Source organism: Crocuta crocuta, unplaced genomic scaffold, assembly GCF_008692635.1.
Source record: "Crocuta crocuta isolate KB4526 unplaced genomic scaffold, BGI_CrCroc_1.0 scaffold4, whole genome shotgun sequence".
NCBI lineage: Eukaryota > Metazoa > Chordata > Mammalia > Carnivora > Hyaenidae > Crocuta > Crocuta crocuta.
The window spans coordinates 909,879-925,494 of record NW_027529996.1 but is presented as its reverse complement, the minus strand read 5'-3'; the positions used below and the strand labels follow the sequence as shown (position 1 = coordinate 925,494).

The 15,616-nt window shown below is 38.6% G+C and overlaps 1 protein-coding gene across 1 annotated transcript in view; it reads right to left on the bottom strand.

The window, feature by feature from the left end:
• Positions 1 to 4,236: 4,236 nt before the first annotated feature.
• The window catches only part of OXCT1 (3-oxoacid CoA-transferase 1), a 132,956-nt gene continuing 121,576 nt past the window's right edge, over positions 4,237 to 15,616 (bottom strand). Inside the window, exons 16-17 of the mRNA XM_077763440.1 lie at positions 11,510 to 11,611; positions 4,237 to 6,659 (exon numbers count right to left, since the gene is read on the bottom strand). Coding sequence (XP_077619566.1) covers positions 6,618 to 6,659; positions 11,510 to 11,611 — 144 coding nt within the window. The 3' untranslated portion in view covers positions 4,237 to 6,617. The remainder of the gene's footprint in view (positions 6,660 to 11,509; positions 11,612 to 15,616) is intronic.

The window sequence follows — 15,616 nt, the reverse complement described above, 5'->3', positions numbered from 1 at the left end:
GCCAGTGTAAGGGAGGGTGTTTGTGGAATGTAGGCCTTGAGGAAGGGACTGCTATGCTTTACCAATTAGCAAAGATATATGTAGTAGCTATGTTCTGGTCTTAACCTCAAAATAAGCTCTTTGTCTCGGGGCCAGGCTCAATTGTAACTCTTGTGTTCTTAACCCCTTAAGTCTTGGCTCTGCAAGGCCCATAGGAAGAGCCTTTTGACAATCGCCTATAGAGCTTTCATCTAAAGTCTCTTTTGTAAAGGCAGGAATATGCTTTTCCTTATGAGGTATCTGTATTCAGAATATGGGTCTGATATGGCATATTGTGAGGCCTGGTCAATACCAGCAGGCTCATTTCCAGCATGAGCCAGTAGTAGCAGAAGAAGATACTAGTCTTCATTTCTCATGGCAGAAGCTGTGCAAACATTGCCATTTCCTTGCTGTGACTGCCATCCAGAGAGGCCGGTGTGGCTCCCGGCATGGAGGTTACTCAAATAATTAAAAATAACCTATGATCCAGCAACCCCACTTAAATGTCCACTGTCAGATAAACTGATAAAAGAAATATAGTATACACATACAATGAAATACTATTCAGCCCTAAAAAGAAGGAAATCCTACCGTATGCAACAAAATAGATAAATCCAGAGAACATTATAGTAAGTGAAATAAGCTAGTCACAGAAGAACAAATATTGCACGATTACATTTACATGAGGTATCTAAAACAGTCAAACTCAGAGCAACAGAAGTAGAATGGTGGCTGCCAGGGACTGGGGTAAGGGGGAAATGAGTTGGGTTTAATGGGTATAAAGTGTTAATTATGTAAGATGAGTAAGTTCTAGAGATCTGCTGTATTATGCTGCATCTATAGTTACCAGTAATTTGTTAAGAGGGTAGGTCTCATGTTAAATGTTCCTACTATAATAAAAAAAATTGATGGCATCTTATATTCTAAGAAAAAAGATAGCAACAAATGTTCTCATGTTGTATGTGTCTTGATGGCCCTAATGCTTTCTCATCCCTACACCCCCAAAACTCCACAGCCTCCAGTACTGTGACTTTCTTCTTTCCATGGACCCTTTCTTCCCCAGTGAATGGCACTAGATATCACTGAGTGATGCTCTCTCCATGTCACCAATAACATTTATTTTCAGGTTGCCAATAATAACCTTATTCTTGAAGTTCAACTGTACAGGTCTGAGCCACAACTCTGGCTTTGAACATAAGTAAGGTTAATACAAAGGAAACCAAATTTCAGAAAGGTATTTAGTCACAGAAATGAAGCAATGCCCATCAGGCGCTCCTTATGATGTCAGTTGAGCATTCTTACCTGTGGTTGCCTACACAAAGCCTATCATATGAGCAAACTCAGTAATTTCAAGTCTTCTACAGGGACATTTTGCCTGGTGGTGCCATTACTCTTTTTATTTTGACAACTACGCATTTCCTTTTAAACTGGTTTGTATACAAGAGCCGTGTGGACAGGGAGAACAAAGCTTCAAGATCTGTCCCATTAGGTTTAAAGGTTTTGGACTCTGTTTTATAGCTTACCAGAGAGCAACAAATCTAGTTCTATTCAGAGGATTTAATTCACATCTCATTAACTACCTTGGCAAAACCCAACATTAGCTTTGAAAGGCTAATTTGATTAAAGAATTGATGGACATTACTTCTCTCAGACTAATGAAGTTAATTTTAATGGAGGTAATAATGTCTCCCTGGAAGATTACTGTGAGAATAAAATAAGCCAGCTAGCATATTCTAGGTGTTTTATAAATTATGAAATGCTAAACAAATGTAGGTGATTATCACAGATCTGTTTTCCTTTGTTGCAGTTTTTAGATTCTACCTCTTGTTTCTTTCCCTTTCTTTTCTTAACTCTTCCTTAGAGGACTTGCCTAATTATTTAGCTGAGGGAAATCCTCAAGCCTGGTCTGCTAACACCTCATGTTTTCAACCAGTAAACTGACTCAATATCATATTTGGAAGCCTACCATGGACGAGTTGTTATACAAATATATAAGACGTTGAACACATACACGGTTACGTACTACATTCCAGTGAGGCCACTATACACACATTATGAATCAGTATCTGGCTTATACCCAGTTAGACAACTCTTATACTCTTACCCACACTGAGAGCCTACAAGGGTTGGAAACTGGAGATTAGAGGAGGATTTATGGAGAAAATTTGGAAGGAGCTATTGGGGCACTCTAACTCCAAGACGGCTAGGTGGGAGATGCTACCTCCTGTCTCCAGATCAAGAGTGAAGGGCTTCAAATGGACCATCAGAGTATATATATATATATCATACTGGTGTCTGATTTCTTCTTGGAAATTTTAAAGGGTAAGAGACAGAATGCCTAGGAATGAGCCAAAGGAATAAAATGACTGTGTTGGGTCCTGCAGTTTGGGGAAAAAGGAGTGCTTCCTAGGGACCTAGTGTGGGTCATGCTACAGAAGGGCCAGGATAGTTGTCTGAGGTCATTTCCAAGTGGTTATCCAGAGTGGCACCCCATTAAATGTAACAATGACAATGATAATCAAGCACATTTGGTCTCTAAAGCCAAATATATTTTTTGGTTATGGTTTTGAGGGAAGGATTTGTCTTATCAATCAGTTGCTTGGATTAGTACAGGCATCACTCTCACAGGACTTGCTGCAGAGTCCATAAGGGGTGTCTTTGGATGATTTTACACAGACATGTCTAACATAAGGGAAGCAAGAGAATTCAAGTGTATGCCATATAGACATGGGTTCAGATCATGTGACATTTAGTGATATTTATGCTTAAACCTACTTTGATATTTAGTATGGCCTCAGGTGGGAAAGCAGTATAGACATTAAAAAAATAAAAGGACAGGAACAATTCTGTCCCAAGGTAATATTATGACATGGTATTTAAAAATGATCTGTCAGTATTTTTGCAACAGTTTTCAATGTATTGATTTATACACTGTTGTGTTCATTTTACAGATATATTAACTATGCCTTATAGAGCCATGCTGAAAAGCAGTACATTCTGCCTATTTTAAAGATGGGAAAATTTGAAAGTAAGTTTAAGTAAGTATGAAGATCATACTCTGGTTGGAAAAGGAGATTAGTGCTAAGGAACCCATCCACTGAATAAATCCCTGCTTTTATTTCCACTGGAATAATTTTCAAAGCTGTCTTGAATATACTGACATTGTAAGAAAAAGAACCTCTACCCACAACCTTCCTACCCACTGGTAATACCTATAAATGCTCTTATATGCGTTCCCTGGGACAGCTGTAGCAGTTTTACTCACACATAGGAGACCAGATCCCTCCCAAGACTCATGAATTACAAAAGCTGTTTGAGTTCACGCTTTGGTTTCAGGATGAAAAGACCCACAAAGACCCAGCCCAAGCAAAATGGGAGACTTATGGGCTCACATACAAGCATGGCTGGAGGGAAGGTGGCCTTAGGCACATAGAGAACCAAGAACCCAAATACCACTAGAGCTCCTTACTTACAACTCAATGTGCTTGTGTTTCAGCTTGTTTTGTCTAACTGGACCTCAGGTGGCAGGGTGTGTGTGTGTGTGTGTGTGTGTGTGTTTGCGCGCACGCGAATAAAGGGGGAAAAAGGGTGTTGGTGCCAGACTCACATCCTTATGGTTTAGTGACCAGAAAGGACTAAGAAAATTAGCTTCCCTTTCATCTCTAGTTTTTAAACATGTGGGAAATGACCTTCCTGGTATATCCTGGGTCATAAACCCTCCCTGTGTATAAACACTGTGGACAAAGGAGAGCTATCAAAAGAGGCATATTCTGGGCACACACCCAACCCCTTGGCCAAGGGATGAGTCTGCTACCAGAGGAACAACACAGATGCTAAGCAGACTATACTAGAGCCACTTCAAAATGCAAGCAGACTCAACACACCACTGGAAAGCTAATTAATGTACGTGTATCCTAAAAGAATATAAGACAAAAGCAAAAAAATACATATTAATACATGAAGCCTGGGATAATATTTATAGATAAGTGATTGGCTCTGACAAGGAGTAAAATCAGAATTCACTTAGGTAAGCATTTCATTTGTTCTTTCATGAAAAAGTGTTTGTTCTTTGGTAAGATAAAAAGAAAAGCAACCACTTGATTAGAAGCCATAAAGTGTATAAACTATTTATTGTTGGTCTTTCCACTAATCTCTAGTGTATTATTACCATGATTGGTCACACCATTCCCAAACAAGAAAGAGGAAATCACACCGATCTATATCAATTCAGAATATTTATTGTATTTTTTAATGTGTTTTTATCCATGGCATCCTTTAATCAAGAATATAAAGTCATCTACTTAGGTTTTACCAGTCAAAGTTGGGAACACTCTTAGAATCACATTATCTTAAAGTAATGAACTAGAATGATAAGCAACTAAGTATGCAAATATAGCAACCATCAATAACATACATTTTAGCAAATTATAATTCAACAGACATGTATTATTCTCTGGAACTCATAAATTCCAAGAAGAGTCCTTTTTACCAGTATTGGGACAGTATGCTTTCAATCCTGCACCCAGCAAGCCTATTTTAGATAGAAAGTGTGATACAAAAAATGCCTCTCTCCTCTAATACCATACATGACACAACTGTAGTTGTACCTGAACAGAATGGAGAGTTTCAGTGCTAACTATCACCTAAAAATATGCATAAATGCCTATATATACCTGGTGCCAGATGAATGATATAGTGCACTGTACTATGCCTACCTCTGTCTGGAGAACAGCTGTCTGACCTGTCTTCAGGGTACCAAGACTTTTCTCCCACTTGTACCTACAATGCTTAGGATGCCCACAGGGCAACTATTTGGTAGAAAGGATACTTCTGAGGACAGGTTCCTTACAAACTCACTCTATCATGTTTCTCTTCTTCTTTAAGTTTATTTATTTATTTTGAGAGAGAGAGAGAACGTGCGTGCGTGGGCACACAGACACACACACACACACACACACACACACACACACGTGAGCAGGAGAGGGGCAGAGAGAAAAGGAGAGAGAGATTCCTAAGCAGACTCCATGCTGTCAGCGCAAAGCCCAATGCGGGGCTTGATCTTACGAACTGTGAGATGGAGACTTGAGCTGAAATCTGGAGTCGGACACTTAACTGACTGAACCACCCAGGCACCCCTACCATGTTTATTTTCTAAAAATAAAAGTTCCTTGCCCTTCAAATCCTGGACTTACTCATCAGTATTTCCTCTATTTGGATAAAGGTGAATTAAAAGTGGTTTGTTCAAGGAAGTATCCTGAGCAGAAAAAAGAATAGTGGATTATAGAAAAAGGCATTCAATATTTAGAAACTTTTCTGAACAGGGGCGCCTGGGCAGCTGAGTCGATTGGGCATCCGAATTCAGCTCATGTCATGATCTCACGGCTTGTGAGTTTGAGCCCTGTGTCGGGTTCTGTGCTGACAGCTCAGAGCCTGGAGCTGCTTTGGGTTCTGTGTCTCCCTCTCTCTGCCCCTCCCCTGCTGTGCTCTCAGTCTCTCTGTCTCTCTGAAAAATAAACATTAAAAAAAATTTTTTTAAAAAAAGGAATTTTTCTGGACAGAAATAAGAGAGCCTGAAAAGAAAGAAAAAAATATTTTAGTATATGTGCTGCCGAAGCGAGCACTAGAAAAAAATATTTTAAACTCTGTTGTCACTGTGACTGGATTCATGATAAATTATCCCATAGCACTTCATGGCTTAAAAGGAGGTCTTGTAAGAGTAGCCTACTGTACCTCAACCACATAGAGAAAGCCTCTTAAGGACTCCTCTGGATCCTTAATACAGAAATACTGCACTGTTTTAAAATCAGAAACTTGACCCGATCAGTTAGGCTTATAGCCCTCTTCTCATAATAAACCTCAGCCTTTGGTAAAGCACAGATGGTTGGCAGGTTCATAAAGGCAACTTCTTGGTGAGATATCAGCACCAGCAGAACTTACACCCTTTGGTCTCTCCCATGAACCAATTACTTATCCCAAAAAGAGATGTTCTTGCTTGCTTACTGAATGTCTATTTAGTCATGGAAAGTATGGGAGGAGAAGGGATGCTTTAGGGAAACAAGATGCAATCACAAAATCAGAGGCTCTAAAAGAAAAGTCAGAGGAGGCCAAAAGAAAAACATAATCAGTAAGACAGCATTTCTCCTACTCAAAATTCACACAGAATATTGTTCAGGACTAGTGCAATGCTGCCTTGGGTGTACTCTGGGTGGAGTTCTTTTTCTCCCTCATTCTTTTTTTCTAGCTGTCATGATTTATACGAGGGACAGAACATCAATGAAAGTCTCCCTAAGGGCCCATCTTGGTACAATTTTGTGTACATATCACAGGAGGTAAATATAAATCCAATGTGAGCACCAATTGTAAAGATACGCCTTCTAAGCAATTATAAAACAAATAAGACAATCACTTATATATTAAAATCTTATAGTACTCTTGAGAGAACAGAGTCTATATGGCTGCATACAGTATAAGATGCTGGAAGAAAACTAGTCAAAACTGCTAATTAGATATACAATTGTGATTACTGATATCCTTTCAATGAAATCCTATGTGGTTAAAATGAGAAACACACAACCTGGGACAAATTTCTATTCCACATTTCAAGTTGTGATCTGCTGCATTGGCATGAGTTTTGGTGAAACCTGGTAAAAGAAAGAAATAAAATGACCAAATTATACAAAACCTCAAGACATAAACATTTCTCTTTTGAATTTTCAGACCTGAATGATGTCGGCAACAAACAGCCTTGCCATAGAGCTCACCTAGGGCTTCCTCATTATTCTCCATTCTAAACCGATGAGACAGAAAATGCTCTCCTGTTTACATTGTGGGCATACAGTAGTTCTCAACCTTCTTGCACATTACAGCTCCTAAATTAAGCATCATGAAGACTGGCAGCAGCAAGGGGGTGGAGGAGGAGCAGAGAGAAATGATAAAGGGTCCAGAAAACCAAGCTCTCGGAATGGATCACTGAGCTCTGAGACTGATGCCTTTGAGAGTACCCGAAATGGAGACTCAGAGTACAGACAAGTCTCGAAATGCTCAAGATAAGTCTAGTCAATTCCCAATTTCGTTGACATAATGTCATCTTTGGATTAACTGGACACATATTAATGAAGAGATGTATGACCAATGACAAATTTTATAAGAAATTTCATAATCAGAATGGAAATGATATAAGGGCAGTAAAAAGATTCCAAGTTATTTTTAAAAAGGAGGTAATAGTGTTAAAATATTTAACGTTGACTAGGTGCAAGTTCAATGTACAGAGCAATACAAGCATTCCTTGAAGACTTGAAGCACAGAAAAATGAGGACAGGTCTATATTAAATGGTAGAGCTGGTGGAAGAAGAAAGCTAAATGTAAGTGATTTGGCTTAATTGTGACTGATCTTTCAAGGCAATGCCAGGTACAGATGTCTTCATTCAGTCTGGCAAATATCCATGGAGCCCTCTTAAGTAACAGTCCTCACGGAAAGCACAGTAGGGGCATACTGAAATCTAGATGATTTTTTGAGCTCTTCAAGAATGAAGCGATTGAAATGGGCCTAGCTGACACTTTGCCTTCAAGAATAAACAGTTAATATTTTGTTAAATTAATGAACAGATGAATGAATAAATGGATTAAATAAGTTTCAAAGAACTAGAAGAAAGGTTTTAATAGAGGTTAAGGCAGTTTTAAAAATAGGAGTAGGCAATTATTTGGCTTTGATGAGGTTAAATATTTTTAGTTTATTTATAAATTGTTTCTGTATTAGCTCTTCACAATGTCAAGAGCTAATGCCCCCTTTTCCATTTTTCTACTAAAAGGATGACATGATCAGAATAAAAAGGATCGGTATGGCTTGGTATATAGCTTAAAATAAATGACAGCTCACTCAGACCTGCCAGTTCCAAGAGCAGATATATAATAATAGACAAAACAATAGACATATAATAGTCAAAAATCACAGCCCACATGTGCATAGATCTTCAACTCTATGGAAAATAATAAAAGACATATGGGCTCTGAGTATTTAGAAAGTGTGTCTCACAAACAACCCATTTTCTTTTTTTAAACAACAGAGCATCTGTAGAAATAATTTGATGAAATGAAACTCTCTATTTTTTGGAAAACAGATCATTTCCAATAGATGCTTTATAGCATTTCCTTTAAAAGGAAGCTGGACACCTTGATTTTATAAACTAAACATCTGATCATTTTCTTTGGCATACTGACCAATTTTGAGCTCTTAATATCATTTATATCCTCATTGTGGACTCTGACTTATGTGAAAAAAGAAAAAGATGAAGTTTTATGTAGACTGACTTTGCCCGTCTATTTTTGTAATGAAAAATATCTACTAAACCACCATTTTTCATTCTGCTCTCTCTCAGTCTCATCAACATTTTAAGCCCCTGCGGGCTGGAGCAGATCATCCTGCCAAGGTGATCTACAGGTAACACAAGACTACATGATTTAGGTGTAGGAGATAAGCCAACAATTTGTTTTCTCAGTCCACTGAAATCCCAACAGTATATGATTTAATTCTGGTATAATGCCAGTTCATAATATTGAGTTTAAATTTATTCAACTTAGCAAAGATTATGTACACCTGGCTTCTTCCAAATTTCACTGTAAACATATAAATAAGCTGTATTCTTACTTAATTCTTTGCCACTGATGGTTTAGATATATTCCTGCCTGGAGAATAAGACCAAGTCCCTTGGGAGTAGGAACTACACCAATTTGTTCTATTTTATTCACATTTTCATAGCTCACGGTGAGACACAACCGGGTGTTCAATAAATAATCATGGTTGACTGATGACCTCTGGAAGTTTATTTCACCACATGATGTTCAAATAGGGATTCAATTTTTTAAATTTAATTAAAAAATAAAAACAGAAGGAAATGCTATTTCAAAAAAAGTCCACAGATATATACGGTAAAAGAAAAAACCATTTTCTGTAACACAAGCATGCATTAGAAAAGAGAGAAATGAATACCCATTTGGATTAACCACTCAGTGGAAAGAGAGACTTTGGAGAAAATGCAATTTAAGTGATGGAATATCATTTTCCCCTTTTCTTTCTACTTTGGCCCATCAAGTAACTGGCAGTAACACACTGAGTGATACACAGAAATGTGACATTTTCATTAGCTTGTCACAGCTTTAATAGGAGAAAATGTTAGCCAACATATTTTCAAAATTACTCTGACCTAGGTTTTTACCCTTTTTTCTTTATTATGCAACAACCTGGTTGCCTAACCATTCCCTTCTAAAATGTTTATTTCCAAGTATACATTGCAGACTGAGTGGGCCTTTTCTCAAAAAGGAATTCTAACTTGTATAAAGTTACATATAGAGTAAAATTGTACTTATACAGTAATAATCATATGGAATATCTTCTAAATTATGATGTAAAATCCTTTCTGAATTATCAAATAAAGAAATATTACCCTAAATATAATTTTATTATTGTATGCATTTTATTGATAGCCCAGCTACTAAACAGAACATATTATTAATTAGAGCATTCCAGTCCCTAGCATTACAAAAAAATCAATCTGCTACATGTGATTTCATCCATCAGGGTCTAAAGACATGCCATTGATCATCAAATCCTCAAAAGCTAGCTCTTTTGTTAAGATGATTCAGCTGATACTACACCTTTTCATTTTCAAGACAACACTAACATGCAAATTCACATCTTATCTCAACAGCCTGATCTGGAGGAAATAAGATTACATGTCAATGTCAAAAGAGAAGGAGGTGTGATATGGCATTAAAGGAGAAAGCACAGAGATATTTTTCAGTGCATCAAGACATGGAAACTAGCACTTAAAAACAAAAAGCAAAAACAGTAAAACACCTTTTTCATTCTGACTTAACTACATGAATGGAAAAAAACAAAACACATAACAAAAGGGTCCTTTCTTTGTATATTCTCTTTCGTAGCAAAGAAATGAAAATTATGTGGATCTCAAAAATGTTACCTGATAAAGAAGAGGTTAACTTACCCACAAAGGGGAAAAATACAAAGAACAGCTGATAGGTAAGAGGAATTGTTTGCTTTCACCACTGGAGTAAGGGATTCTACAGAGTGAAAGTATAAATAGATCTCTTTTTTTTTCTCCCTAAGGTTACTGAAAAGCTAATTAAAGATGTGTTTTTTGTGCTAGGTATTGCTGACAGACTTCTTTTTTCCAAAGGGAAACTCAAAAAAGGTTAATAGACAAAGACCCTCTGACAGTACCAGAAACAGTTATATGTGGGTAATGAATTATGCAGCAAAATTGTTTTTATAGAAATTTGTTATACATTAACAGTTACCAGCCAAGCATGTAATACCTAAGGAAGAAGTATATGAAATATATGCCTGATTTATCAAATAAGTTTTGCTAAAGTATTTTTTCCAGGATGGGTAGCTGCAACATTTCTTCCCCATTATAACTGAATTTCATTTTAACTAGAAGTTCCCTTCTTAAAAATGTATGTGAAAAGGAAATTCTTTCCTTTCAACTTTTCAGACACATTCTTCCTTTATTTTGATTAATATCAAACAGACTGAACCATCCTCTCAGCCCCTATTAGATGGGTGACCAGTGATTTCTAAACCAGCACTTACATTCAAGGGTGATTATATTATATTATTCTTCTTTTGTTTTGAAAAGAGATTTGGGGATATTTTAAATGTATACTTCCCTGATGTATTATGTGTTTTGTTAAGTCTGAGTTTTTAATGCACTAAGTTTTTCTTTAAATGCAGGATACACCTGGGGCGCCTGGGTGGCTTAGTCGGTTAAGCGTCCGACTTTCGCTTAGGTCATGATCTCGCGGTTCGTGGGTTCAAGCCCCGCATCGGGCTCTGTGCTGACTGCCAGCTCAGAGCCTGGAGCCTGTTTCAGTCTGTGACTCCCTCTCTCTCTGACCCTCCCCTGCTCATGCTGTCTCTCTCCTAGAAATAAATAAAAACATTAAAAAAAAAATTTTAAATGCAGGATACACCTATTTTGTGACTAGAACTCAGTGTCAGAGCTCAACGTTCCAGCATGTTCAATGGATGGAATAATCAGGCATCGAAATTAATAAAAGAGAAAGCCCTAAGTCGTAGGTGGGTTTAAAAATAAGGGAGCATCATTTCTCCGTGTGGCTCACATCTTAGAGTTAAGGGAGTCTAGCCACAGCTGTTGGTACCCCAAGAACAGAGGACGGTAAGGGACTTCACAGAAAGCAGCTTCCTGTTCAAACTCCACCTTCCCTTTCCAGCCGCCCCTGGTGGTCCCTCCCCCTCCTGCTTCAGACTCCTGAGCCGAAGGCTGGCCGTGAGTCAGAGCCCGTTCCTGCTCCCACCTGCTCTCGTCTGGAGGCACCCTTCCTTTCACTCCTGTTCTCTGCAAAGGTCAACTCCAAAAATGATCACAAATTAATGGTTCATGTCCTGTAAACACCCATTAATCAAGCTCATGATATAGGACAAGTGGCTGGATTTATTCACAGGAACACTTACTGCAAAATCACACCCAGTGCTCTTTTTGATATCATCCACGGTCAGGCCTTCCCAGAGTTCAATCAGAGTCAGTCCTTTCTTGCTGTCCACGTCAAACACAGCCTGTCGGAATCAAGAGAATGACAGTGACAATTTCTATCACAGTAATTATTTTATGACACAAAACAGAAACAACCTCTCATGTTCTTAAAGGAGAGACAAGACCAAAGACAAAAGACTCAAAATCAGCAATGAGGAAATGTCAGCTCTAACGGTTATCTTTGGTGAGAATACATGCCAGCTCTCTAATCGGCAATTAGTTGTGCAGCACTGTTGATGTCAGAAGATAAATGAATGTCCACTACTGATGGCACTTGCTGCTACTATTATAACCAGTTTTGAGTTTTTATTTTTATTTTTTTATTTAACTGCTTTCCTTTAGTTAGGTCTAACACTTCCGGTCAAAATTTCAGTTAGAAGAATGATGATGATTTGAAGGAAAAAAGGAATGAAGAAAGGGAGGAAGGGAAGAGATACATGGAAAGTGAATGCACAAGGATGGCGAGGAAGAGCTGATCAATACTGATACGTAAAGAGTTACAGGAAATAAAACATGGCACTTTGAAGTGGTTATGAGTAATTATAAAGGGATAGCTGTCCTGATCCTGAAAGACCCCCAGGGAAATATTAAAACTGCCTTTAAGTCCTGCAAAGACACATAGGTCCAACAGGACAGCATGAGCTTCTCCACTTGGTATGCAAATCAAATGAAGATGCTCGTGCCTAGGACAAGCATCAGAAGGCTACCCTCACATCAACGTTCCTTTACAACATTGTGATTGGTAATGCCAGGAGATGGTAGTGCCCACTGGTATAGTGTGACGTCAGCCCGAAGACTCAACCTGTTTTATCTGATTTAGGATACCTGCCATTTGTTACCCTCAGCAATATGACATCCTGAGTGGAAGGGACTGACAAAATCATTTAATATAACCTCCCACTGGGGAATCCTTCCAAACATTATCTGAGACGGTCACTGGGACTCTGCTGAGAAGCTTCCCGTGCTAGGAGGTTCACTTATCTCAGGGCGGATCAGATGGTCTATGGATAGGAAGCTCTAACCATAAAAGCCCAAAATGCTTCCTTTTGACTTTCACTTGCTGGGTCTACAAGCAATACGCACTGTTTTCTCTCTCGGCTGTCATTACTAGCTTCCTCTCTCCCTGACTTAAAACTTATGTTCCTCATATCCTTCCCCTCTTCCAGATCTACCTTACATTTACCTGTTATTCACAGGCTGATCTTTATTTTCAGCTAGTTTGGAAATCAAACCCAAAATTTGCATTTGAAACACTCTTATTGGTTAGGAGGCTAATATGAAGACACAGCAACCTATAGAGGAAAGAACCCTGGCTTTAGAGCTGGACTGGAATTTCGGCTCTGCCACACACTAGCTAAGTGATCCTGGGTGAACCTGTCTTTCCGTGTGTACATGGGTATCAAAAAACCCTACTTCCCAAGATTGTTATACAGGACAAATATAACGAGCATTCTCTGAGTGCCTGACATCACGCTTGAGGCATAGCAGGGGCACCATATACGTGAATGTTCTTTCTCCTTCACAGCTTAACTTCTTGTCACTTGTGTGTGAAGTCAAATCAAAGCCCCAAATGCTTACTGGTCTCCTGCTAATTGACTTTTTCCCCCATGAGCAAAACATTAAGAGGGCAAGTGATACCTGAATTCTATGTTTGATGAATTCATAGACAACCTAGTTGATTTTACTGGAAAAGGTGATTTAAATTTTAGAGGAAATATTCCATAAAACTTCCTTTTTGTTTGCACATTTTTATGTTCCTTAAAAAAAGCCCTTTTTTCAGTAAAAATATATGTTTTGAGAGGGAAGAAAATGGTCATTTAGGAATGCCTGTATGCTACAATAGGTTATTTAATTCCAAAATAACAATTTAAAAAATTTTTTAAACGGTGATTTTTACTTTGTAGAAAATGTGTCTGGAGCATTATTCATACTGATTTTCTTTTCCTGCATTATGAACTGTAAATTTATCAAAATGGAACAAATAAAAAGAGCCTCTAGATTATATTATTAAGAATGGGAAGGGAAGGAATTTGGGGGAAAAGATAACTGTGGTGTCATGAATATAAGCCTTCAGTGATCAGAGAGAGAAAATCTATGGCAAATCGACTTACTGGTTTAAAATTAACACCTTTATCAAACCCTAATTAGCTCTCAAGGTCATATACTGGAAACCCAACCATCTATTATTAAAATGAAGGAAATTTACTTTTGAAATATTTAGGAAAATTTCCATTTAGCAGTATAAAGTATAAACAAAACCTTGATAAAAATGGAGACCATATTATAGATAAAGCATTTAATCATAGCCCAGCTGCTGGCGAGGAAAGCATCTTTCATAACCTCATGCTAGCAGTACAAAACTAGGAAATCAGGGTCAAAAATCTCCAAAGCCTCTTTCAAAAGGCAAACTAATGGAATTTCTTTAGAAGTTGAAAATGGAATTCTAGTCACATATCTGCAGTGGCAGGCTCAACACATTTATTGCCTTTAATAGCAGTGCATTTTCATTCAGTCATTCAACAAATATGCATTAGAGCACCTAGTATGTAATGTACACAGCCACAGTGGTAAATGTGCACCATTCCCTTCCCTGAGGTTCCACAGTTGCCTTTCACTTTGCCCATTTTTAGCTATCCAATGTATTCTTCAGTAAAGACTTCCATTATTCCCACAGGCTAATAACTTCCACAAGTTTGGTCCAATACTGACTTCCCTTCTGAGCTCCAGGTCCACATCTTTAATTGTTTATCAGAAATCTCTGACTGGACGTTCAGGATGTTAATGTGTTCAAGAATATCAAATTGGGTGTGTCCAAACTGAACCCAATCTTTTCCTGCCTCCCACCGCTCCTCCCTGTTTCTTCCTACAGCCTGAGCGTCGTTAGGAACACTTAGGAAGCACCTCTGCCTTAGCAGCCTTGTCCAATTCATCATCTAGCTAGGCTGAATCCATCTGGGTCTCTCAAATCCCTCCTTCTGACCTATGGTTTGGAACCTTGACACTTTCTGGCCTAGATCACTGAATGAGTCTTCTGACCGGACTCTGTCTCATCTCTTCTCTCCAAACTGCATAAAAGCTACAGTGTTCTTTCTAAAATGCAAATCTAATCCATCTAAAATCACTGAAGGGCTCCCAACTGCCTTCCAGATAAAACTCAAAAGTTTTTTATTTTTTTTTTATGTTTTATTTCTGAGAGAGAGAGTGAGAGAGAGAGAGCGAGCATGAGCAGGGGAGGGGCAGAGAGAGGGAGATACAGAATCTGAAACAGGCTCCAAGTTCTGAGCTAGCTGTTGGCACAGAACCTGATGTGGGGCTCGAACCCATGAACTGTGAGATCATGACCTGAGCTGAAGTTGGACGCTCAACCGACTGAGCCACCCAGGTGCCCAGAACTCGTTTCTTAACAAGGCATTCATATTCCTTTATAATTTAGCTCTTCACTGTCTTTTCAACTGTAGCCTTCAGGGTCTGGTCCTGCCCTCACTCTACACTGCTCTGCTGGCAGGTCCTTGGGTTGGCTATTTATTCTTAATAGCTCCACAACTCTGCCTATTTTCTTTCCTTAGCCTAGAAGGGCCTCTTTGGTCGTATTCTAACTTGTAAAACTCCTACTTACCTTTCAAGACTCATCACTCAATCAATTTTCTACATCAAGAGAATTGTACTACATTTAATCAACGGGCATTTGCTGCGTATGGGCAAGCATCACGCAAAGTACTAAATAAACAAATGGTGACGAGTGAGACAGGGAGAGCTGAGAGGTTATTTCATACAGTGGTCAGTGCTAAATTAGGGTACACAGGATTCAGGGAAGCACCCAGAAGATTTGTGGAGAAAAAGGGAAGACTTGCCAGAGAAAGAAACATATAGTTGAGATATAAAAAAAATAAGCAGGCATTAGCCAGATGGGAAGGGTGAGAAGAGCATTCTTAGGGAGAGAAGCAGGATGTGCAAAGTCCCAGAAGAACATGGCGGGTGGGAAAGGCAACACCATTCACAGCATTTTAACAGCTGAAGTGGGGAGAATG